Source organism: Geotrypetes seraphini, chromosome 3 (genome assembly GCF_902459505.1).
Source record: "Geotrypetes seraphini chromosome 3, aGeoSer1.1, whole genome shotgun sequence".
Lineage (NCBI taxonomy): Eukaryota > Metazoa > Chordata > Amphibia > Gymnophiona > Dermophiidae > Geotrypetes > Geotrypetes seraphini.
This window is the reverse complement of record NC_047086.1, coordinates 47,641,138-47,667,942: the sequence shown is the minus strand read 5'-3', so window position 1 is coordinate 47,667,942 and position 26,805 is coordinate 47,641,138. Positions and strand designations below refer to the sequence as shown.

Genomic DNA, 26,805 nt, shown 5'->3' with positions numbered 1-26,805 from the left:
TTTGTATGGCACTGTTTCAGATTAAAACTCAATAAAGATTTAAAAAAAAAAAGTTTTAAGAACATTTTAAAGCTAATTTTACACTGGTTAATCATAAGAGAACATAGGAACATAAGAGTTGTCATACTGAGGCAGACAAAGTCTTATCAACCCCAGTATTCCATTTTCTACAGTGGCCAATTTAGGTCACAAGTAGCTGGCAAGACTCCAAAGAGTAAAAGAGATTTTATGTTGCTCATCTTCAGGCAGCAGTCAGAGACATGGAATTTAGTTGGTTAATATCCAATGCTGTTTCATATAAACATTAGAAAACTCTTGAAAACTTATCTTTTCAATAAATTTTTATAATACAGTATAAGATTAGGATTTAACAATCTTTCATTTTGTTGTAACTCCTGAGATTGTCTCACTCTTAAATTGTGAACAGCATAGAACTAAAATATGGTTATGCGGTATAAAAAAAAAATAATGTAATGTAATATACCATCAGTTTGTACTTTTAGTTAATTTGCTGGCTGTTGTATAATCTGCTTTATATGTCACAGGATTCAGTGGAATGTAAATTCCAGATTAGATTAGATTTCCCTTCTTTGTTTTAGTCAGCCTGGTAGTTGGGGATTCCTATATGTTAGAAATGTTGTTCTGCTTGTCCTTGGAGAAAGTGAAGCTACTCACCTGTAGCGGGTATTATCTGAGGTAGAAATTATAAATAGTACTACTAGGACAGCTGGACACACATTCTCACACATTCTCCATTTTCCCTAGAAGTTGTATTAACTTTTGTAATAGACTGGTCCCATACAATTATGGTAGGCAGGAAGATGTGCCTGCATATGTAGTATGCTGCTCCTTACTCTTGTAGAAAGAAGCTCAGAAGTTGATTTGCATTGGGCTCTGTCAGATGACATCATCCATATGTGAAATGTGTGTCCTGCTGTCCTCGGGTAACACCTGCTACAGGTGAGTAGCTGTGCTTTATCATGTGCATGAATGTTTAGAATGCCAGCAAAGACTAGGAGACACTTGAAGTTAAAGGGGGAGGTATTTTTAAAACCAATAGGAGGATTTTTTTTTTTTTTTTTTTCATTCAGAGGATGTGGTAAGAGCGATTTTTAACATAGCTGTTTTTAAAAAGGTTTTAACAAGATCCTGGAGAAAAAGTCCTTGGTCTCCTATTGAAACAGACATGGGAGAATCCACTGCTTGTTGTTGGAATTTTGATACTATTTGGGTTTTTGCCAGGTACTTTGACCTGGATTGGCCACCGTGAAGACAGAATACTGAGCTAGATGGACCATTGGTCTGACCTAGTAAGGTATTCTTATGTTCTTATATATTTGCACATACCCATGTAAAGGCCAAAAATGTGCCTGAACATACGCACACATCTTATACAGCTTGTATTTTACAGGTAGAAGTAAATGTAGACATAAGTGGGATCTGGGTGGGACTTAAGCACATAACATAAAATACTATAAGTAATGCATAGATTTCCAGCATATAAGCATAAGCCGTGCCAGTTTCATGGCTGACAGAGTAATGTGAAAATGTTTTATCCCCCTTCTGATTTCCCCCATTTTTGCATATATGTTGTAATGGATTTTTATCTTAAACAAAATGTAATATTAAAAAAAGGAACCTGAGTAAACACAACAAAGTTTTTACATCATCATTTCATTTATGTAAGAAACAAGTTACTCAACACCCATATTTTCCATATGAAAAGTAACTGCTGTCTCAACAAGTTGGCCAAATTTAATTGTAGTCAGACTTGATTTCAGGCAGCTCTGTTGAATCTGACCATGGGAATGAAGTAGTCTGCACAAGAACCACTATTCCATGATCAAAGAAAATTCCAGAAGGAGTGAGAAAAAAGGCTCAAAGTGAACAAAGCCATGGGACCAGACAAACTACATCCCAAGGTGCTTAGGGAGTTGAGAGATGTCCTGGCGGAACCATTATCCGCGCTCTTCAATCTTTCCCTAAGTACAGGAAGAGTTCCATTGGACTGGAAAACAGCTAACGTCATTCCACTCCACAAAAAGGGGATGCAGGACGGAGGCCGCGAATTACAGACCGGTAAGTCTCGCATCGATAGTGAGTAAACTTATGGAAACACTAATCAAACACAAATTAGACACGATCCTGGATGATGAGAATCTACGAGATCCCCATCAACATGGATTTACAAAGGGAAGGTCCTGCCAATCTAATCAGCTTCTTTGACTGGATAACGAAAAAGCTGGATATGGGGGAATCCTTGGACGTCGTGTACTTGGACTTCAGTAAGGCTTTTGATAGTGTCCCACACCGCAGGTTATTAAGCAAGATGAGTTCGATGGGATTAGGAGGAACATTAACTGCATGGGTTAAAGACTGGCTCAGAGGTAGACTTCAGAGGGTGGTGGTGAACGGTACTCTCTCCGAAACGTCAGAAGTGATCATTGGAGTGCCACAGGGCTCGGTCTTGGGTCTGATCCTATTTAATATCTTCGTAAGGGACCTGGCTCAGGGGCTTCAAGGTAAAACTACATTATTCACCGATGATGCCAAACTATGCAACATAGTAGACAAAAGCACAGTGCCCGACTGTATGACGCAGGACATACTCTTACTGGAACAATGGTCCCTAACCTCTCATACACTGACAGACTGAAAAAACTGGGGCTGTTCTCCCTAGAGAAGCGGAGACCTAGAGGAGACATGATAGAAACCTTCAAGATCCTGAAGGGCATAGAAAAAGTAGACAGGGACAGATTTTTCAAATTATGGGGAACCACAAGTATAAGGGGGCACTCGGAGAAATTGAAAGGGGACAGGTTTAGAACAAACGCTAGGAAGTTCTTTTTCACCCAGTGGGTGGTAGATACATGGAACGTGCTCCCGGAGGCTGTGATAGGCAGGAGCACGTTACAAGGCTTCAAAGAAGGTTTGGATAGGTTCCTAGAGGACAAAGGGATTGAGGGGTACAGATAAGAATAGATGTGGGTTATAGGGATAGGAGTAGAGGTAGGTTATATAAATAGTCAGGGACCACTGCTCAGGCAATGGGCCTGATGGGCCGCCGCGGGAGCGGACCACTGGACGAGATGAATCTCTGGTCTGCCTCAGCGGAGGCAACTTCTTATGTTCTTTAACTAAGTTTTAATGCCAAAAAGTGTAAAGTCATGCACCTTGGATGCAGAAATCCTTGCAGAACTTACACCCTAAATGGTGAGACCTTAGCAAGAACTGCAGCAGAACGAGACTTGGGAGTGATCATTAGTGAAGACATGAAGACTGCCAATCAAGTGGAGAAAGCATCCAAGGCTAGACAAATGATGGGTTGTATCCGAAGAAGTTTCGTCAGCCGAAAGCCCAAAGTTATAATGCCGTTGTACAGATCCATGGTGAGACCTCATCTGGAATATTGTGTACAATTCTGGAGGCCACATTATCAAAAAGATGTACTGAGAGTTGAGTTGGTTCAGCGAATGGCCACTAGGATGGTCTCAGGACTCAAGGATCTCTCATATGAGGAACGGCTGAGTAAATTGCAGCTATACTCACTCGAGAAACGCAGAGAAAGGGGAGATATGATTGAGACGTTCAAATATGTCACGGGCCTTATTGAGGTAGAAGAAAATATCTTTTTTCTTAAAGGACCTACAGCAACAAGAGGGCATCTGTTGAAAATCAGAGGTGGGAGATTTCGCAGCGACACCAGAAAGTATTTCTTCACCGAAAGAATCGTTGACCATTGGAATGATCTTCCACTGCAGGTAGTTGAGGCCAGCAGCGTGCTAGATTTTAAGAAAAAATGGGATAAGCATGTGGGATCACTTCAAGGAAGAAATTAGGGGGGTGGGTCATTAGAGTGGGCAGACTTGTTGGGCCGTGGCCCTTTTCTGCCGTTATTTTCTATGTTTCTATGTAAATTGGTGTGGAAAAGTTTACAAAGCCTTTTCTAAAACTGTGGGACTTTTCCAAACCAGAGTGGGAGCCATTATGTCCAAATGAAGAAGATGAGAAGCAGTGGTGAATCTTTCCAAGGATTGCCAGCCTGTCAAAATTACTCCATGGTACAGAGACAATTAATTTGGGAAGTCATAGGATATCCCTCAGATATCTGTAGGACTCCAGGTCTCTCTACATAAGAACATAAGAATATCTATACTGGATCAGACCAATGGTCCATCTAGCCAAGTATTCTGTTTCTATAGTGGCCAATCCAGGTCACAAGTACTTGGCAAAAACCCAAATAGTAGCAACATTCCTTGCTACTGATCTCAGGGCAAGCATCGGCTTCCTCCATGTCTGTCTATATAGCAGACTATGGACTTTTCCTCCAGGAACTTGTCCAAACTTGTTTAAATCCATTTGCATTAACTGCTGTTACCATATCCTCTGGCAATGCATTCCAGAGCTTCACTGTTCTCTGAGTTAAAAAAAAATATTTCCTCATATTGGTTTTAAAAGTATTTCCGTGTAACTTTGAGTATCCCCCTATGCTTTGTAATTTTTGGTGGAGTAAAAAATCGATTCATTTATGCTCTAGCTTCAGCTAAGATCAGCATTCATGATTCCACAATAAGAGTCTGGGCAAAATGGGATCTGTGGGAGAGTAGCAAATTAGAAGCCACTGCTATCAGAGAGTAACATCAATACTTATCTCACATTTGCAAAAACACACCTGAATGACAGTGTTCTCCCCAGGGCCTTTTAGCCGGGCGCTCCGCCCGCCTAATTTAGATGACCGCCCAGCTGTCATCTATCGGGAATCCTGCAGCTGCCGCCGCTCAATGTAAACCCCCCCCCCCCAAAAACCACCTCTCACTGGATTGGAAATGCGAACTCATGCTTCGGAGCTCTAAGGTGTGTGTGCAGCTTCCCTTCTCTTCCCTCCGAAACCGAAAGTTACATCTGGGGGGGGGGGGGGGGGGGGAAGAAGAGAAGGGAAGCCAGCACACACACCTTAGAGCCTCGAAGCATGAGTTCGCTGCGGGCTAAGGCAGGAGACTGGTCAACGACGGATGGAAGCTTACAACTTGCTGCCGGGTCCTGCCTACTTTCTGTTTCCGCGAAGGCAGGACCCGGCAACGAGGAAGGCCCGAAGCAAATTGTAAGTTTCCCTCCGTCGCTGACCTATGGAGGGAAGCTTACCGACTTTGCCGACGGATGTGTGAGTTGGGAGGGGCGGCTGGGCAGGGCTGATGCTGTCGATGCTCATCTCTTCGCCCTTGTTCTTGTTTCGGGGGCCGAAACAGTGTAGAACTAGAGCTGGCCGTGGACCGGGAGCGGGTGTTGCTGGCTCAGCGGCGGCAGTTGCACGTGCTTTTCACACGCTAGGCGACAACAGCTCGCTGACGGTGCAAGGCTTTCGGCAGCTCCTGCTCAGCATCGGTTTGGGGCAAGTCAAGTCAAGTGGCTACCGGGGGAAGAGGAGGTGGAAGATGCCCGGTACCGGGGCTGGACTCTGGCTGCCCGGCTCCTGTTGCCCACTGCAGCTTGGCTCTGGCAGCGCCCACAAGCCCCAAACCGCTAACCAGACACAACTATCCCAAGGCCGTTTACAGCCGGAGCCCCAGGAGGTGAGACACCGAGTGCCACTATGACTAAACTAATTCATTATTTGCCTGTGACTTTCTGGTATTTAGGATTAACTCTTTCCATTCAACCCTTGACTTTAAACACACAAGTCTGGAAGTCTAAGCACATTTATTTATTTATTTATGTTTATAGGTATTTGGGAACATAAAACATAGTGAAAGCTACTTCTGACCGGTGATAGGACAAAAGCGCGCGAGACTTCGGCGCCCCCACATTTCAGCACAGACAAATTGGCGCAAGACCCCAGCGCGCCGCCTAAAAAGTTACTTTTAAAGAGCTCTGACGGGGGTGGGGGGGGAAACCTCCCCACTTTACTTCATATTTTTTGCGCTGCCGTTGGGGGGGTGTCATTATAGAGAAAACTGAACTTTTTCCTAAAAAAAATCAGGAAAAAGTTAAGTTTACTCTATAATGGAGGGTTCCAACCCCACAACTCCCCCTAATGGCAGCGTGAACAGTATGAAGTAAACTGGGGGGGGGGGGGTTTCCCCACTCACACCCCGCGTCGGAGCTCTTTAAAAGTAACTTTTTAGGCGGCCTGCTGGTGTCTTGTGCTGATCTGTCTGCGCTGAAATGTTGGTGCGCTGAAGTCCCGCGCACGAATGACTATGAACCGTTGTGACCTTGCCCCCCTCCCCAAAAAAAAATGATTTTGCAGTGGGAGGGTCTTAACTGGTGTTATTTAATAGAGTAGGGACTGGATGCTTGAAGAATGTATGGTAGTCCTGGATTTATTGATGCAGTTGCAGTGCTGTAGAGAAACACTTTTCTAGATTATACATCTTATTGTTTGGGAGTGTATTGGGGGAGGCTTATCCTTGCTTTTAAAGTTGGACTTATAAATGTATTTTGCATTATTATTATTTTTGTATTAATAGGATTTTTATAATTTTGACATTGGGGAGGAGTATTTTAATGGTTGTACAGTAGGGTTATGTGTACATGAAAAATGAATGGAAGAAATTGCATTACAATTAGTACTATTATAATGAGAGTGGGGTCAGGGACGGAGCTTGGACTGAGGTACTCAGTTGGTATTTGTTAGACTTAGGGGGGTACTTGGCTTGAAGAAGCTGAGAAACATTGGTCTCTAGGTGACTAGTATGGAGTTCACTAAGTAAGGGTCCCTTTTACAAAGCCACAGTAGCAATTCTCCCATGGCAAATGCACCAAAGTCCATTCAATTCCTATGGGCTTCAGTGCATTTGCTGTGGCAGAATTGCGATCGCAGCTTTGTATAAGGAGCCCTAAGGCAGGAACTACTGTCTCTGTGCTGTGTCTTAAAACACAGATTGCCGGGGATGCAAAGCATTAACTGATTCAACTTGAGTTTGAAGTATGGTAGTTTTGAAAGAAATAGAAGGTTTGATACTGGTCATTAGTTATTAGGAATAAGAGGATCTGCATTACTTTTTTTCAAGGGTGGCTTAAATGCTACTGGAATACTGCCTAAGTGTCAAACCTTAAAAAAGGAAGTCATATTGAGCGTTGGAAAATAATTAACTAATAAAAATCGTACACATTTAGTGATCTTTTTACTAAGGCGTGCTAGCTATTTTTGCATCCATAAACTATAATGGACACATTAGCGTATAGCGTATGTTAAAATGACTATAGCAAGCCTTAGTAAAAGTACCTTTTCATTTTCCCCACCACCAAATTTCCCCAGCCCGCCCCGCCCGGCTACTTTTTCATGCCACCCGGCTGGAAAAAATTTCTGGGGAGAACACTGAATGATCTTCAAATCTTTTGAGATAACTGATTTATGAACAGATGAGTCAGAAGTGGAACTCTTTGAATAACACAAGTCCCATTATGTCTGACAAAGCAAATACAGCACTACATAGTAAGAACACCATACCAGTAAGTCAAACATTGTGGTGGTAGTAGTCGGATGGTGTGGAGATACTTGCTATCTCAGGAGGACCTGGAAAATTGCCATTATTGAAGGAACCAGGAATTCTTCACTACACCAGAAAATTCATAAAAGGTATCTGGTCATCTCTCTGTGAACTGCATCTGAAGTGTAATTGGATTATACAACAAGACAATGATCCAAAATACACAAACAATTCTACACATGGAGAATCAAAGTTGGATTGTTCTAGTCAATTTCCTGACTTGAACCCAGTAGAGATGCTGTAGCAGGACTTGAAATAAGTTAATGCATGGAAAACTACAAATGTGTCTCGAGTCTGTAGTGCTATAGAAATAATAAATAGTAATAGTAGTAGTATTTTAAAGCAGTTCTGCAGAGAAAGATTGATTGTGAAAGATTAATTCCAAATTATGGGAAGCATTTGATTGCTGCTAAAGGTAGTACAGCAAGGTAAGTTTATGGTGCAGCTATTTTTTCACATTGGTGTTGGAAAACTTAGTTTATATATTATTATGTTATTTATATAAGAACTGTATTGTGTTTACTCAGGTTCCCTTTGTCTAATATTATATGTATTTTTTTAAAGATCAGAAACCATTCAGTGTGACACAAATGCAATAAAAAGAAATATCAGGAGTGTGAGGGCAAAATTTTTTTTTGGACATCATTAACTCCTCCTCTCCCCCTTTATCAAGCCAAGCTAGAGGTTTTTATTGCCGGCCGGCGAGGTAAGTGCTCCAGTGCTCATAGGAATTCTGTAAACTTCAGAGCATTTATTGCACCGGCTCATGCTAAAAACCTCTAGTGCAGCTTGATAAAAGGGGCCCTAAGTGCTTGCATCTAACAACAATACATATGCATATACCTGGTTATAAAGTAGGTACCTACTTTCTTTTATAGAATAGGCACCTAAATATAAATGCACTATTATAGAATTACCCCTCTATTGAGGGTGGCCAAGCACGGACCTCGAAGGCTACAACCTAGTTGGGTTTTCAAGATTTCCACAATGAATATACAGTACATGAGATCTATTTGCATACTATGAAAGCAATAAATCTAATCTAATCTTTATTTTATATACCGAATCTACTCCCTAAGGAGCTTGATTCTGTTTACAGTTCGTTAAAAAATGAAACATAACAAATAAAAACTGTGGGATAAAAACAGAAATTGGTTAGATTAGATCAGGGGTCTCGAAGTCCCTCCTTGAGGGCCGCAATCCAATCAGGTTTTCAAGATTTCCCCAATGAATATGCATGAGATCTATGTGCATGCACTGTTTTCAATGCATATTCATTGGGGAAATCCTGAAAACCTGACTGGATTGCGGCCCTAAAGGAGGGACTTTGAGATCCCTGGATTAGAGGGATGGAAAAAGTTAGAAAAAAAAAGTATGTTGAATTACTTAAAATTACTATTCCATAGCTAAAATCAAATTAACTATTGTGAAAACAACCAGGTTTTTAAACTTTTTCGAAATTGATATAATTGATCTACCAGTCTTAGAGAATCGGGAAGTCCATTCCAAATTCTCACCAATTTAAATGTAAAAGATTTACTAAGCTTTCCAGTACATTTAATACCTTTCAGAGAAGGAAATGCTAATTTGTGAATTGTTGTAATTCTTGAATAGCAGGATCTAAAGGAATTCCAACTAAGGGGAATCAGAGTCAAATATTCCATAAAGGAGTTTGAAAACCACACATGCACACTTGAACTGTACATGCAAATCAGTCTCATGCATATTCATTGTGGAATTCTTGAAAATCCTCAAGGTCCATGCCCACCCCTGTCCTTTATGATAGCATGCATTATAAACATTAAGAATTAAAGTCAGTAAATGGCGCCTAAATTTGGGCACTGAAAAGAAATCTGTATAGAATGTTGTTCTATAAATGGTGCCTTGAGTTGCGCGCTATTTATAGAATAGTGCTTAGAGCTGACTTCCATGCCAAATTTTGGGTGCAAAGATTTACACCAGCTGAAACCTGGGGTAAATCCTGGTAGGTAAATTAGTCATGGAACCTTGGTATTCAGTAATACTGAGCATATCTCTAGTGAATGCCTATGCCACCTTTTGAATTGTGCACTATAAAGTTTGCTAGCGAGATGCACATGCAGATCCTAAGTGGAGTTCATTAAATGCAATAATTAGCATCCAACTATTGCTAATTAATGGCTTATTACTCATTTAATTTAAGTGCCCAGTTTTAGGCACTGTATATGGAATCCAGGGGTAAATGGAGAGAGAGATCAGTGACAAATTTAATGTAACTGTTACCTGATGTCAAATTTCTTTCCTAAAAACGTCCTTGCTTTTACAGCACAGAAGTACTGTCTTGACAGTTGTTGGATTATTTTGCAGCCAAAGCAGCGGAGAGTGGATGTTATCCGAGATTCTGTAAAAACATATGAGAGAAGAAACAAGCTTGGAAGTTTAAAGTGCTTGAAGGGAAATGCAATTGGTCTCAACATGTTAGGAGCGAGCAAAAAACCTGGGTACAGTATTTCACTTTGAATTTATAAATCATGAAATGACTTCATGTGCAAAAAAATTATTTGAATTTTTAGTGCAACAGGTGTATTCATGCTGGACAGACAGGTAATAATATCCCAGTGCTCATGAGCTGTGCCTCCTCCCTTTTGTGGTCACAGGTCCTCAAATTTTTGTTAAAGTGTATTGGAGCCTTTTTTGGCACCAAAATGCTACCACGGCAGCCATCTTAAAGATTTCCAGATTTTTTTACTTTTATTTTTTTTTAAGTTCTCCAGAAGCTTAAATCACCTCATGTTGCCTAAAAATTGGCAGGGATGGAGTCCTTAGGCTCCTTTACCCCTAATTCATGCCAGATTTGTGCTAGATGAGTGCCCAAAGAGTGACCTTGCACAATGTGCTGTGCAACATATGAAGGGGAGGTGGGAGTGGTCAGCTTGGACTCCCCTTTGCTCTCTAGCGGTGAGGAATGGTTGGAGGATCCATTGATTGGGTGTAAATCCCTTCCAGAGCTCTGGAATGGCAGTCATCCTAGGTGAAGAGGCTGCAGAGCCCAAGAGATGCAAGCTGAAGTCATCTAAAGGAGACTGAATTTGTCAGTCTAATATGGAGAGCCTTTTTGGATGACCGAAATCCACAAGGGGCAGCTGCCAGAATGCACACGAGGGAGCTTGGGCTTCCAGGGTGCATCTGCCTCAGCTTCAGAGATTGGCCAGAATCTGGTGGACCTTTCCGAGGGAGACTCAGAGGATGAAGGGTCTGTTTCTGTGTCCTTAATGTCACAGAATAAGCCCTCTCAGTCATGAGATCCGGTATCGCAGGCAGCTAGATACAGTGGTAGCCCTCAATGACTCCACGTTCCACCTGCTGTTCAGCCCCTCAACTGTGTTAGAGCATATTGCTGACCCTGCGGGATTTTAACTTGGTCTCCCAACAGGTCCCCTCGATTCCCTGCTCAATAAAGAGTGAAGTGAAAGCCCAGTCGTCTACATTTCCTCTGGCATTCTGATATCAATGAATTGGTCAAAGAGCTTTGGGATGCTATCGAAGGTCCCCTTAAAGTAGCCAAGACAATGGCTTGACTGTATCTAATGGCAGCTGTTCTCTTAGCCCAAGGTAAATTCCTTGATAGTGCAGGTAATGAAGCTCATATCCCTACCAAGTGAAGGAGGTGTGGTATTAAAGGATTCCCACTGCCTTGGGAATCAAAGCTGCTGCAGCAGCTTCCTTTGTGACACATGCCTGTCATTCCAGGTTGTGGAGTCTTGAGTTGGCAGAGGGCGAACCTTTACCCCAGCTCCTATTAGCAGGAGTGGATTATGTAGCCGGTGCTATATATGATATCATCAGAGCCATTGGTAACGTTTCAGCTTATTCGATCTCAGCCTGTAGAATGCTCTGGATCAGGCAGTGGGTTGAAGATTATACCTTTAAGACTACTCTCAGCAGACTTGCTTTCTACTACTACTACTACTACTATTTATCACTTATATAGCACTGAAAGGTGTACGCAGTGCTATACATTTTGACATTTAATAGATTGTCCCTGCTCAGAAGAGCTTATAATTTAACTAGTGAAAATGTTGTTCAGAAAGTGGCTGGATGGTTTCATGACCAGCGTAGCACATTGTTGGCTGAAATCTCTACCTAACAGCAGACTGTGAACCTCTAGAGCACAAATGTCAAAGTTGGTCCTCGAGGGCTGCAATCTAGCCGGTTTTGCAGGATTTCCCCAATGAATATGCATGAGATCTATTAGCATTCAATGAAAGCAGTGCATGCAAATAGATCTCATGCATATTCATTGAGAAAATCCTGAAAACCTGCCTGGATTGCGGCCCTCGAGGACTGACGTTGACACCCCTGCTCTAGAGGCTCCAGGCGCTTTTGGCAGTTCTCAGGAGCAGCCTCCTCTCAGAGATCTTTCCAGGAATCCAGACAGAGATTTTCAGGTCCCAGGTTAAACCAGGCCTCCAGTTCTGGTTCCGCTACAACCTCCAAGAAACCACAATGATGCCAGGTCCCAAGTAGTTCCCATGAAGATAGGGAGACGGCTCTTGGACTGTGTGCAGATCTTGTCAGACCTTTGGCTACTGTAGATCATTCAGAGCAATTACAAGCTCGAATTCGCCCAGCCCTTGATGGACTGGTTTGTGGACTCCCCAGCGAGGCAACCATAGAAAGCTAATAAGGTCGTGGCTACAGTTCAGAGGCTGTTAGATATTCAGGCCTTAGTGTCTGTGCTGCCTGAAGATTTGGGCTCAGGCAGACAATCTATATACTTTGTCGTGCCCAAGAAAGGCTCAGACAGTTGTAGAACCATTCTGGATCTTATGCACTTCAATGAGTGCTGAAAGTTCCGCGCTTTTGCATGGAGACAGTACGGTCAATCATAGTGGCGGTAGCGCAGGGGTTATTTCTGGCCTCTCTGAATTTGATAGAGGCCTTTCTGTACTTTTCCATATTTCCAGACCACAGATAGTTCCTGAGATTTCATGTCTTCGAAAACCATTTCCAGTTTTTGGCCCTTCCCTTTGGGCTGGTGACAGCACCTCACACATTTTCCAAGGTGATGGTGGTGGTAGCTGCCTATCTGTGCAAGATGGACTTGCAGTTCATCCATACTTGGACAACTGGCTGATCAGAGCTCTGTCATTCCCAGAAGGAGAATAAGCGGTGCCATACATGGTCTGGGTTCTGCAGAGCCTGGGTTGGATAGTGAATTTCCAAAAGAGCCAACTGGTCCCGTCCCAATCCCCGGAATTCCTGGGGGAAGTCTTTAACATAGAAAGCCATGTCTCTCTTCTAGAGCAGTGTTTATCAACTCAGTCCTGGAGTACCCCCTTGCCAGTCAGGTTTTCAGGATATCCACAATGAATTTGCATAAACTTTATTTGCATATACTGCCTCCATTATATGCAAATTTCTTTCATGCATATTCATTGTGGATATCCTGAAAACCTGACTGGAAAGGGGTTGGGGGTACTCCAGGACCGAGTTGAGAAACACTGTTTTAGAGGCACGCAGACAGAAGCTTTGGAACCAGATATCAAACATGTTGGCCAAGCCAGCTCTGTCGCGTGGCACTACCTCCAAGTGCTAGGCTCCATGGCAGCCACGATAGATGTGACCCCCTTGTCAAAGGCTCACATGCATTCTCTCCAGAATGTAGTGCAATCACGGTGGTCATCTCAATTGGACTCCTTGTAGATGTGTCTGTTGTGGAACCTGGAAGTCCGGGCCAGTATGGACTGGTGGCTTTGCCCACAGGCGTTATAAAGGGACATGCCCCTTAGAATAGCCTCATGGGTAATTGTGACAATGGATGCCAGTCTGTTTAGCTAGAGGGTTCACTGTAATGGACACCTGACCCAGGGACGTTGGTCGACCTTCCAAAGAAAATGGGTGATAAATAGATTGCAACTTTGAGCCATTTAATTGCATTGCACAGGTTACAGAAGAGTCTGGAGGGACAAGCAGTTCGATTCTTCTCGGACAATACTACAGTGGTGGTATATGTTAATCAGGGTGACACCAAGAGTGCACAGCTGAGTCTGGAGGCTTGCTTACCTTTCAAGTGGGCAGAGCTTCATCTTCAGGCTCTCTCAGTGGCACATGTAGCAGGAGTGGTCAGTGTCCAAGCCGATTTCCTCAGCAGACAGACACTGGATCTGGGTGAATGGACACTGTCTGCAGGAGATTTCCAAGGGTTCATAGACATAATTGCGGAAGACAAAGGCGCGCGCCGACAACTGAGCGTAAGACGGAGGTGCGCACCAAAGAAAATTACTGTTTTTAGGGGCTCCGATGGGGGTTTTTGTTGGGGAGCCCCCCCCACTTTACTTAATACAGATCGCGGCGGCGTTGTGCGGGGTTTGGGGGGTTGTAACCCCCCACATTTTACTGGAAAATTAACTTTTTCCCTAAAAACAGGGAAAAAGTGAAGTTTTCAGTGAAATGTGGGGGGTTACAACCCCCCACAACGCCCCCACAACGCGGCGCGATCTGTATTAAGTAAAGTGGGGGGGGTTCCCCCCCAAGCCCCCCGTCGGAGCCCCTAAAAGCAGTAATTTTCTTTGGCGCACGCCTCCGCGCTGCGCTCAATTGTCTGCGTGCGCCTTTGTCCCGGCGTGCTTTTGACCTGACACCCTTTCCAAGATATTGTTCGTTGCTGGGGTCACACAATGTTCATTCTGATGGTGACAGCAAGAAATAAGAAGGCAGACAGATTCTTTAGTTGAAGATCTAAGACTGGAAGCACAGGTCTGGACGCTAGTCCAGCCATGGCTGAAGAGCGAACTGTTGCTCTTGTTTCCTCTGTGGCCTTTGATAAGCCGGATTCTCCACAGAATTGTAGGCTATCGGGGAGCTCTAATTCTTGTGGCTCCAGATTGACCATGCAGACCTAGTTCTTCAGAGGAGTACAAGTCTCAGACTGCTAGTACAGCTGGACCTTCTTTCTCTGGGATCAGTGGTCATAGAAGATGTGGATCACTTTGTTCTTACAGCATGGCTCTTGAGGGTGCGGTGCTAGCATGCAAGGGTTACTCAGAAGTGGTCTGAGCTTCTCTGTTCAGAGCCAGAAACCCTATAATGGTCTCTGCTTATGCTAAGGCATGGGAGACTTTCTAGCACTTGTGCATTAAAGAGAAGGTGGAGCTTTTCTTTGCTCTATCTCCGTGTTCTTAGCTTTCATCCAGGCTGTCCTTAACAAGGAACTTGCAGTGGTGTCCCTCAGAGTCCAAGTGGTGGGACTCTTGTTTCAGGGCGCAAGAGCATAAAGTCTGTTTGCATCTCATCTAGACATAGCCAGATTCCTTCATAGAAGTTTAACGTGGTTTTGCAAGGCCATAGGTTTCATACAAGCAGCTGAAGGAAGCGTCCTTGATGGATGTGACGCTCAAGATGGTTTTACTTGTGGCTATTACTTCAGGCTCTTTCTTTCAGTGAGCCTTTCCTCAAGTTCAAAGAGGGTGGAGCTTCTTTGCACACGATTCCATCCTTCTTGCTGAAGGTTGTTTCAGCTTTCCATGTCAGTCAAGAAGTCAGATTACTGGTGTCCAGTCCACAGATTCTAAGAAGGACTGGATTCTGAAGAAGTTGGATGTGAGAATGGTATCTTGAGAGCACCAATGAGTTCAGGCTATATGATCATCTTTTTGTGCTCACTAGTCAGGCTAGACCTGGCACACTGGCTTCTAAGGCCAAGATATCCTGATGGATCCATATATTGCCTGTGGAAAACAGTCTCCAATCTTTGTCAAGGTGCATTTGACTAGAAGCTTGGCTTTTCGTGGGCGAAAGCTTGGGCGGTCTCTCCAAGCAGATTTGTAGGGCAAGGACCTGGTCCATTTTACATACATTTTCCTAGTTTTACTGAGTGGATGTAGCAGCAAGGGAGGACTCTACTTTTGGGTACTAAATGTTACAAGCTGGTGCAGTGGTCCAACACTAGATTTCTGTGATTGCTTTTGTATGTCCTGTCCATCCAGAATGACATACCTATTGCAATAGAAAAGGAAATTAGGTTCTTACCTTGCTAATATATTTTCTAGCAGATAGGTGTTTCATTCTAGAGCCCTGCCCTGTTATTTATCTCCTGTGCAAGTTTGAGACCTTAAGGGTACAAAGAATAATCTTTTACTATAGCACCTTGGGGTATACTGGAGCCCCTAAATCAGTGGTTCCCCAACCTATCCTGGGGGACCCCCAGCCAGTCAGGTTTTCAAGATATCCCTAATGAATATGCATGAGAGAGATTTGTATACCTGTCACTTCCATTATATGCAAATCTCTCTCATGCATATTCATTAGGGATATCTTGAAAACCTGACTGGCTGGGTGTCCCCCAGGACAGGTTTGGGAACCACTGCCCTAAATGTTCTGTTTATCATGATTGTTTCACTGTTTTGTTTGTTAGTGACAATGTTTAACGTGTTTATGATTTCAGAGTAGAACAGAGTTGTAGTTAGGGGAGTTTCCTTGTACCCATCTTTCACATGCATTTCTATATGGGGCTATTGCCTGCTTTGGTACAAACTGAAGGGGGCAGTAGAGACCTCTAGTGAAGGAGGAGGAATTCAAAACCTGGAGTGGATTCCTTCTGCATGACTTGCGAGCACTGGGATATTACCCATCCATTTTGAATGATACATCTATCTACTAGAAAAAATATTAGCAACATAAGAACCTAATCTCTTTTTTTTTTTTTTTTTTCGAAATGGGTTAATGTTATGTGCAATCTTATATCCCACTGAATTCTTGCAAATCGGGTTACAGGCAACATATTGCTATATAAAATTATATATATAGAATCATATGTAACCCTCCGGTTTCCTGTATGAGGGCAAAGGGTACATAAAGTCCTTTTAGTGTGTATATTGAAGACCCAAAGCAGGAGCCAACCTTCACAGCTTAACTCCAGAGCAAGCAAGCACCAGACTTTCAATTTCTATCTTGACTATGTCAGAAGGTTGCTGAATAACTCAAACCTTTACTACTACTTTAAGAACTCAGAAGAGGCAGTACACTTGAATAGAAATAGTTTCTTTCAACTACTCCAACATATGTACAAAGTCCAGAATCAGATGTAAATGATTCAAATGCTCAGGAATCCTCATTGGATGGATCGAATAGTAAAGTACAATCACCATCTTATTTCTGTGGAATAGACCTGACATGTAGATTTTTATGAAGTGATCAGTTGGTTTAGATTCCCAAAAGACAAAACTCCCGCCCAGAACCAAGTCTTAAGACTTCTCTAGAGTGAAATCACAACCGAGACCACCCTCCAGACAATCCTAAGACTGGCCTGGGCTCTAGAAACAACTAGAAATCTGACAGTTCCAGAGGTGCCTGAAAGTCTGAAACCTGCCACTGGTCCCTATGGAAACCTTGATGCAAAGACCAGAAGTTCATGTCTTTAAACTAACTGCCTCATCTTTGCTGCCCCTCCTCACTTGCAGTGGAACACAGCACAAATGATATTAAACTGCAAACCTCAGCATGGACTTAGCTGATGTACTTGTCTGCTATAGGTGGGATATATGCAAGACTCTATCCTCATAGGGCATATATGCACCTAGGGCTACACATACATGCTACATACTTATACATATTACATAAAATTGTAATTTAATATAAGATAAGGCATGTAAAACAGTGACAAATGACCTGGCCAACAACTCCACACTTGCAGCACAGAAAGCTTTTCGGGAGCTTGGTGAGGGCGTGAAACCTTTTGTAAAGACTTTAGCTTTTTCTGAAATACTGCCTGCATATGGAAAAGGAGAGCAAAGAATGAAAAACACAGAGGACTTTAATAGATGGCTCAGAGCCTGGTGTCATCAAGAAGGCTTCAGGTACATAGGAGGATGGGGAAATACATGGAAGGACAAGAAGCTATATTGCACTGATGGGCTACATATTACTACAGCAGGAAAAAGAAACCTTGCAGAGAAATTTAGACAATATTTTTCTAGGCATTTAAACTAGAAGGTGGGGGTGGTGTATGTAGAGACCACCCCCGGCAAAAGAAAAGATGTGATAGTAGTAAAGGCTGCAACAAAAGCAATATCAGCAACTCATTTCTTAGTATTGCAGCGGAAAGTGAAACGACACAAAAATCCATACGAAAAAGGAGATTATCGCTGAAAAATAGCTGGAAAGCGATGACCACAAATGCTCGCAGTCTAAGCAACAAAGTTCATGATCTGCAAGCCCTAATATTAGAGGCAGATCTAGATATTGTTGCTATCACAGAGACATGGTTCAGTGAATCACATGGATGGGATGCAAACATACCGGGATATAATCTTTTTAGGAAGGACAGAGATGGTCATAAAGGTGGAGGAGTAGCTCTCTATGTAAAGATCAATATCCAAGCGACCGAAATGCAAGGGACCTGGGGAGAGGAAGAAGCGATATGGATTGCTCTGAAAAGAGAAGATGGAACTTCTATCTACGTGGGTGTAGTCTACAGACCTCCGACTCAATCGCAGCAAATTGATAAGGATCTGATTGTGGATATCCAAAAGTTTGGAAGGAAAGAGGAGGTTCTGCTGTTGGGAGATTTCAACCTGCCGGATGCGGACTGGAATGTTCCGACTGCGGAATCGGAAAGAAGTAGGGAGATTGTGGATGCCTTTCAAGAGGCTCTGCTCAGACAAATGGTGACGGAACCCACAAGGGAAAAAGCGATATTGGATCTGGTCCTCACAAATGGAGAGAGTATATCTAATGTTCGAGTGGGTGCTCACCTGGGTAGTAGCGATCATCAAACGGTTTGGTTTGATATAACGGCTAAAGTGGAGAGCGGCCGCACGATACTTAAAGTCCTAGATTTCAAACGTACGGACTTTAATGCAATGGGAAAGTACCTGAAGAAAGAGCTGTTAGGATGGGAGGACATAAGAGAAGTGGAAAGACAGTGGTCTAAGCTGAAAGGAGCGATAAAAATGGCTACGGACCTTTATGTGAAGAAAATCAATAAAAACAAGAGAAAAAGGAAGCCGATATGGTTCTCCAACCTAGTGGCTGAGAAAATAAAGGCGAAAGAGTTGGCGTTCATGAAATATAAAAAAACCCAAGAAGAGGAGAGCAGAAAGGACTACAGGGTGAAACTGAAAGAAGCCAAGAGAGAGATACGTTTAGCGAAGGCACAGGCGGAAGAACAAATGGCTAAAAATGTAAAAAAGGGAGATAAAAATTTTTTCAGATATATTAGTGAAAGGAGGAAGATAAAAAATGGAATTGCTAGGCTAAAAGATGCTGGGAACAAATATGTGGAGAGTGATGAGGAGAAAGCAAATGTGCTAAACAAATACTTCTGTTCTGTGTTCACAGAAGAAAATCCTGGAGAAGGACCGAGATTGTCCGGCAAAGTTACACGAGAAAATGGAATAGATTCTGCGCCGTTCACGGAGGAGGGTGTTTATGAGCAACTTGAAAAACTGAAGGTGGACAAAGCGATGGGACCAGACGGGATCCATCCCAGGATACTAAGGGAACTCAGAGAGGTTCTGGCGAGTCCTATTAAAGACTTGTTCAACAAATCTCTGGAGACGGGAGTGATTCCTGGGGATTGGAGGAGAGCGGATGTGGTCCCTATTCATAAAAGTGGTCACAGGGATGAAGCAGGAAACTACAGGCCGGTGAGCCTCACTTCAGTTGTTGGAAAAATAATGGAAGTGTTGCTGAAAGAAAGGATAGTGTATTTCCTTGAATCTAATAGGTTACAGGATCCGAGGCAACATGGCTTTACAAAAGGTAAATCGTGCCAAACGAACCTGATTGAATTTTTTGATTGGGTGACCAGAGAGCTGGATCAAGGACATATGCTAGATGTAATTTACTTGGATTTCAGCAAAGCCTTTGATACAGTTCCTCATAGGAGGCTGTTGAACAAACTTGAAGGGCTGAAGTTAGGACCCAAAGTGGTGAACTGGGTCAGAAACTGGCTATCGGACAGACGCCAGAGGGTGGTGGTTAATGGAAGTCGCTCGAAGGAAGGAAAGGTGACTAGTGGAGTCCCTCAGGGTTCGGTGCTGGGGCCAATCCTGTTCAATATGTATGTAAGTGACATTGCTGAAGGGCTAGAAGGAAAAGTGTGCCTTTTTGCAGATGATACCAAGATTTGTAACAGAGTAGACACCGAAGAGGGAGTGGAAAATATGAAAAAGGATCTGCAAAAGTTAGAGGAATGGTCTAATGCCTGGCAACTAAAATTCAATGCAAAGAAATGCAGAGTAATGCATTTGGGGATTAATAATAGGAAGGAACCGTATATGCTGGGAGGAGAGAAGCTGATATACACGGACGGAGAGAGGGACCTTGGGGTGATAGTGTCCGAAGATCTAAAGGCGAAAAAACAGTGTGATAAGGCAGTGGCTGCTGCCAGAAGGATTCTGGGCTGTATAAAGAGAGGCGTAGTCAGTAGAAGGAAGAAGGTGTTGATGCCCCTGTACAGGTCATTGGTGAGGCCCCACTTGGAGTATTGTGTTCAGTTTTGGAGACCGTATCTGGCGAAAGACGTAAGAAGACTTGAGGCGGTCCAGAGGAGGGCGACGAAAATGATAGGAGGCTTGCGCCAGAAGACGTATGAGGAGAGACTGGAAGACCTGAATATGTATACCCTAGAGGAAAGGAGAGACAGGGGAGATATGATTCAGACGTTCAAATACTTAAAGGGTATTAACGTAGAACAAAATCTTTTCCAGAGAAAGGAAAATGGTAAAACCAGAGGACATAATTTGAGGTTGAGGGGTGGTAGATTCAGGGGCAATGTTAGGAAATTCTACTTTACGGAGAGGGTGGTGGATGCCTGGAATGCGCTCCCGAGAGAGGTGGTGGAGAGTAAAACTGTGACTGAGTTCAAAGAAGCGTGGGATGAACACAGAGGATTTAGAATCAGAAAATAATATTAAATATTGAACTAGGCCAGTAACTGGGCAGACTTGCACGGTCTGTGTCTGTGTATGGCCGTTTGGTGGAGGATGGGCTGGGGAGGGCTTCAATGGCTGGGAGGGTGTAGATGGGCTGGAGTGGGTCTTGACGGAGATTTTGGCAGTTGGAACTCAGGCACAGTACCGGGTAGAGCTTTGGATTCTCGCCCAGAAATAGCTAAGAAGGAAAAAAAAAAAAAAAATTTAAATTGAATCAGGTTGGGCAGACTGGATGGACCATTCGGGTCTTTATCTGCCGTCATCTACTATGTTACTATGTTACTATGAGTAACCACTAACATTATATTCAATTGAATAAACATTTAATAAGTCTGAGTCTCCTTAAGCCCCTTACAGGGAGTTCTTGACAAGCCATGTTTTCAGACTTTTGCGGAACACTGTATATAAAGTGGTTACACAAATTTTGATGGGAAGTGAGCTCCATACTTTTGCAATTTGGTAGTTTAAATGATTTGCTTTGAGTTGTCTTGTATTTGATGTCTTTCAGAGTTGGGAATGATAGGATCAAATGGTCAGAGTTATGATGATTAGCAGATCTACCTAATAGTTCAGTAAATCTAGGGAAGCTATTAGGATCTCAAAGTCCCTCCTTGAGGGCCGCAATCCAGTCGGGTTTTCAGGATTTCCCCAATGAATATGCATTGAAAGCAGTGCATTCACATAGATCTCATGCATATTCATTGGGGAAATCCTGAAAACCCGACTGGATTGCGGCCTTCAAGGAGGGACTTTGAGACCCCTGTATTAGGGGTATCATGGACCATTCAGGTCTTTATCTGCCATAATTTACTGTTACTATGTTACTATATAGTGTTTTGAATGCTAAGCAACATAGTTTGAATTCTGTTTGGTTTTCTATCGGTAACCTGTGTAGCTCTATAAGCAGCGGTGTGGCATGGTCAGATTTTGATTTGTAATACCGTATTTTCACGCATATAATGTGCGCGCTATACAAGATTTTACAAACCGCGGAAGAAGATGCGCATAATATCCGTGAGCGCGTTATACATTTTTTTTACACCCATTCGGCGACACCCATATGGCAGAGACGGCATTTGCCACCCCGATAATGGCGTCCCTGCCGTATGGGTAATTTTGGCCCTTCCAAGTCCCCGCGCCGGTGGAGCTAAGGGCGCTTCCAGGACCCCTTGACGCCATGTTGGAACAAAGAATATGTATATGTAAGAGCTCTCCAGTTGTGGAGTATGAATTCATCAACAAAAACACAAATCACATCTTCATTCTCATTAACTCTCAAATTTAATGTAGATCAAACAAAGTATCAAGGACAAAATAATCTAAATAAAGTTGTAAATAAAAAAAAGTTTACTGTTTTTTTCAGTCATCATTATCACAGTCATCTGAATCTTTGAATCCATCAAAATCCGAATATTCATCATCATCGTCACTAAACAAAGTCAGCACGGCCTACAGACGATCCTCGCTTATTTCTGAAGTGATATAGTCATTGTCGTCATCGCTGATATCTGTGTTGTTCCCTCCTTCCGCTGCATGATTAGTGTCATAAAGAATGCCCGCTTTTCTAAATCTGTTTCGAATAGTAGCAGGTGTTATTTTATCCCATGCTGAAGCCACCCACTTACAGACTTCTGTGAAAGTTGCCCGCTTCAGCCGCCTCGCGGGTGTGTACTCGTGCGTGCCGTTCTGCATCCACTCCTCCCACTCCCTTCTAACAAAAGTCTTGAATGGATGATTCACTGCGATGTCTAGTGGCTGCAGCTTACACGTCAGGCCTCCAGGTATCACAGCGATGTGGGCAGCATTAGAATTAATGTAGGCCTGAACATTTTTTTTCTTTGTGGGCAGCCATGGCATCAAAAATTAACAAGGAATTTTTTTTTTTTTTTTTAATTTATTTATTTCAGTTTTAAATTTTAACAAAATCAAACATTTTGTCCAGAAAGATTGTCTGATTATACATATATTTAAAAGAAAAAAAGGGAAATAATTTTCCACAATAAATCTCTACTCAAACAATCTCAAGTCCTCATATTGGATCCAAGAGCTTATGAGTGAACTTTAAGGAAATTCAAATAATAAATCCTATACAAAGAAAAGGGTATCTGATGTCTGGGTTAAGGAGCTTTATATTCTATTAAAGTCCATTGTTGTTGTTGTTCCTTCCTTTTCCAAACGTTTCAGCGTCAAGAAAGCTGTAAGTTGGTCCGGTTCAAAAAACACATATTTATTGTCACGATACCTTTACATAGAAAGCGCAAAAAGAAAATACTACCCAACTGCGCAACTCCTGATTTCAACAAAAGAAATTGACGTCTACGATTCTGAGTTTCTTTACTAACATCTGGGAATACTTGAATTTTCAAACCCAGGAACTCCTTATTTTTATTTTTGAAAAACATTTTTAATATCCAATCTTTATCTGGCAATAACGCCACAGATAATAGAAGAGTTGCTGGTTTAGCCAAATCTTTATCAGATACTTCCAGAATTGCTGTTAAATCTAATTGAGGTTCTTGTTCAACCTGTTTCTGATCCTCCGCTTGCTACTCCATTACTTTAGTAGGCAAATAGTACACCCGAGTGAGAGGAGGTATTGATTCCTCGGGGATATTTAATATCTCTTTAAAGTACCTTTTTATCATCTCCCTTGGGTTTATAGATGGAACCTTTGGGAAATTCAGCAAGCGCAGATTATTGGTCCGATAATTATTTTCCATTGTTTTCCAATTTTCTTCTAATAATTTGATTATCTTTTATTATTGTAGATTGAACTTGCTTAATCATTGTTGCTTCTTTTTCAATTTCTCCTGCTTTTTCTTTCATATTGGAAATTTCCTGTTTATTTTCCTCTATTGTTTGTTTTTGAATTCTTATTCTTTTCACCTTCTTTAATCTGTTTAGTTAGTGAGTCTCCCAGTTTGGAAACCAAGTCCCATATTGAGTCAAGAGTCTCTTCAGCCGGTTTTTCATGTTTAAAGGAAAGCTCATGTAAAGTTGAAAACAGCTCACCTTGACTGCCTTCTGTCTGCCGATCCGGGTTCTCTCCTGTCCGCTGGAACTGTCTCTGGGCTTAAAAAGTCCAACGAGACTTATCCTTGCTGGCTCCCAGATGGTTCAGCCTCTCGGTCGGGGTGTGCTGCTTCTTCTAGCTCGCTCCTTTCATGTGTCGAGCTAGCGCTCAGCGGTGGGGGAGGTGGAATCCTCTGATCGGGGCTCAGAATTGTATCTAGCCCTAGGACTTCCGGGTCGGCGTCACTCCACGCCGCAGAGTCCAACGGGCAACTCCCCAAAACTGCAGGCTCCCTCTGAAGCCGCTGCAAAAATTGCTCGATGGAAGCAAGAGGGGGGTGTTCAGAGCGCCGCGAGGCTGCAGCAGAGCTCTTAACCCGTCTCTTCAGCATCGCAGTGAAAGAAAAAGACTGAAATCGAGAAAGAAAGCAATAGTGATTCCCACAGCGTCTCACCAGTCACAGGTACCGGATGCCATCTTGGATCGGAATTTTTTGAAAAAAATCCACTCTGTCTTGCCTTAAAACATTTATCAACCCACAATCTCATCACGTCGCAGTCCATCCATCCCTTCCTGTTGCAGTGCACAACCACACTGGTGGGCAGTTTTTCACGGGGCATAGTGACCCTTTTGAAATTGACCATGGGCTTTAACTTAACCCCGCTAGCTGAGCAAGCAAGAACTGTTATAAAACACGCTCTTTAATGCCCAGTTGTGGTGATGGCAACAGATTTAGTACCAGTGAGGGCTACGGTTCTTGTTGCTGGAATGTCGAATGCCATTGGAATTTCATCCATGTTGATGACGTCCTTTGCAGTGATGCCAAGTTCTGAAATTTCTTTGGTGACAAACCCACGGAAATCAATCAATTTTTGCTGCCAATCATCCGGAAGTCGCTGGCCAACAGTTCTCATTCGAACCGATAGTCCGTTCCTTTTCATAAATTTCGAGATCCATGTGAAGCCTGCTTAAGCAGGGTATTCCTCTTCCATTGGAAATGAATTTTGCCTTCATCTGAGTGGCAACGGTAGAGACTGATTGATTTTGCTCCCTTCTTCTCAGAATCCACTGCTTCAAGTCATCCTCCAGCTGAGGCCATTTTGTTTTGGCCCCACGACGTGCCCGTTTTAGCGGATTACATCTCTCCAGTTCCTTCTTATCTTTTCTCCATTCACGCACCGATGTTTCTCCAACATTGAACTCTCTCGCCGCTGCCCGATTGCCTATTTCCTCAGCTTTCACTACGACTTTAAGCTTAAAGTCCGCTGTATATGACTTTCGTCTCATTCCTGGCATTATAAGGAGGGTCAATTTGAGTTCAGCCAGGTGAAACGGGGTGATGCATTTATGGAGTTGGGACGACCAACCAACCAATGGAGGAATTAAAGACATGGGATGAATAGAAAGACCCGTCGGCTATAGGTAAAAGGTGTAGGGAATAATTGTAATATGGAGTCTTTTATTCATCCCGGGTCTTTGTTGATCCTTCTATTGGTTTGATCAGTGGGCCGACTTTATGAATGTAAACGCCCCTATTCACGCGGTCAAACTCAAATTGCAGTCAAATTGGGTTGGTGGGAGAATGCGCGGTATACGCTTGTGCGCGCTATAACAAAATTTTCTTACATAAATGCCTTGTTCCCGCGTGCTATACCCGTGTGTGTGGTATATGAGTTTTGCTGCTGTGCTTTGTAACAACTGGAGGTTTTGTTTGTTTTTTTTGTTTCATAGAAATTCCTGAAAGTAGTGTATTGCAGTAGTTCAGTATAGACCAATGGTCTCAAATTCAAACCCTTTGCAAGGCCATTTTGGATTTGTAGGTACTTGGAGGGCCGCAGAAAAAAATAGTTAATGTCTTATTAAAGAAATGACAACTTTGCATGAGGTAAATACCTACAAATCCAAAATGTGGATTATCTGAAATTATCGGAAGCAATTACCGGTAAGGAAATATTTATAAACTATAGTTTATAAATCTTTCCTTAATTGCTTCTGATAATTTCAGCTATACACAACTGAAAGCAGTGCAGCATGCAGAAAGTGAAAAACTATCAAAGTATCAACTGCAAGAGACAAGATTTTGGACCAACTATTTTGAGGCCCTCGGTATTATAAAGAATAATTTTATATGGAAAACTTGTGCCTTAAGTGTCCGGTGGTCACGTCCGCAACCACCTTCAGCTCTCACCCAATTGGGTGTTTTTTTCAAACAAGCTGGTGTTTATGATTTCTTTACCCCTTTTATAGCCTCTTCACCCCTTTGCGCTGTGGTATAAACAAAAAAGATTTTTCCTCTTTCTGTTAAATCCTAGCTCACGTTCACAGTCTAACACCAGCTCTGGCAGGATGTAATCACAAAACAGAAAATAAAATTATTTTTTTTACCTTTTGTTGCCTGGTCATTGCTCAAATCATTTTGTTCCCATAACTCGCTTGCCAGAGTCTCCTGCCCGTTTGTTGTTTTCTTCTTTCTCGGTGCTAACCATCCATCTTCCATCTCTTTCCTCCCCTTCCGTTTCCCTTCCCTCTCCTGGAGGTCTGGCATCTTTCCTTTTTTTCATCTCCATCCCCAGATCTACCTTTTATCACCTACCTTTTCATCCAGCATCTCTCCCTCCTTCCCCACCACCCCAGGGTCCACCATCTTCCCAACTACCCTCCTATCCAGTATCTCTCTCCCCCCTCCACACCATCCCTTGTGTCCAACATCTCTCCCTTTCTGTTCCTTCCCTCCCATTGTCTACCATCTCTCTGCTTCACCTCTGATTTTAGAACCCACTATTTCTTCCCCCCCCCCCCAGTCTGGCATATGCACATCTCTTTGAACCCCTCCCTTCCTAAATCTGTGTACTTCCCCTGAAGGCAGGCCTGCACCACCACCCCTGAAGACTTGCACCACCATCCCTGAAGGCCTGCGTGTTTCCCCCTGGCTTCCTGGTATTACTTTTACTTAATTCCAGCAGTGGAGCAACCTGCATAGAGGATCGCCGGTGCTAGCAATCTTTGCAGGCTGCCATCGGCCTCCGGAGCTGTCTTCCCTCTGCCGCGGTCCTGCCCCTCCTCTGACGTCAGAGACAGGATCACGGCAGAGGAAACAACAGCTCTGTAGGCCGATGGTAGCCTGCAAAGATTGCTAGCATTAGCGATCCTCTCTGCAGGCTGCTCCACTACTGGGATTAGGTAAATGGATACGCGGGAGACCAGGGGGGAAGCTGGACACCGCAGCATTTCCAAACTGATCCCTGCCCTCTAAAGAAGAAGTGGCAGCAGCCGGTCAGCAAGAGGCAGCGCTGCTGCTCCTGCATGAGGGGGGGAGGGTTAGCCACCGAATCGGGAGGCCGATTGTTTTTGTTTTTAAATCAATTCGAATCGATTCGAATTGTGA

At 43.1% G+C, this 26,805-nt stretch overlaps 1 protein-coding gene across 11 annotated transcripts in view; it reads left to right on the top strand.

Moving 5' to 3' along the window:
• The window catches only part of SENP6 (SUMO specific peptidase 6), a 373,212-nt gene that overhangs the window by 74,999 nt on the left and 271,408 nt on the right, over positions 1-26,805 (top strand). For 6 of the 11 annotated variants that reach the window (XM_033935428.1, XM_033935423.1, XM_033935424.1 and 3 more), the window contains one exon: positions 9,837-9,970. The exons of the other annotated variants lie outside the window; for them this stretch is intronic. In XM_033935428.1, the coding sequence (XP_033791319.1) occupies positions 9,837-9,970 (134 nt within the window). The remainder of the gene's footprint in view (positions 1-9,836; positions 9,971-26,805) is intronic. 11 annotated transcript variants of the gene reach the window in all.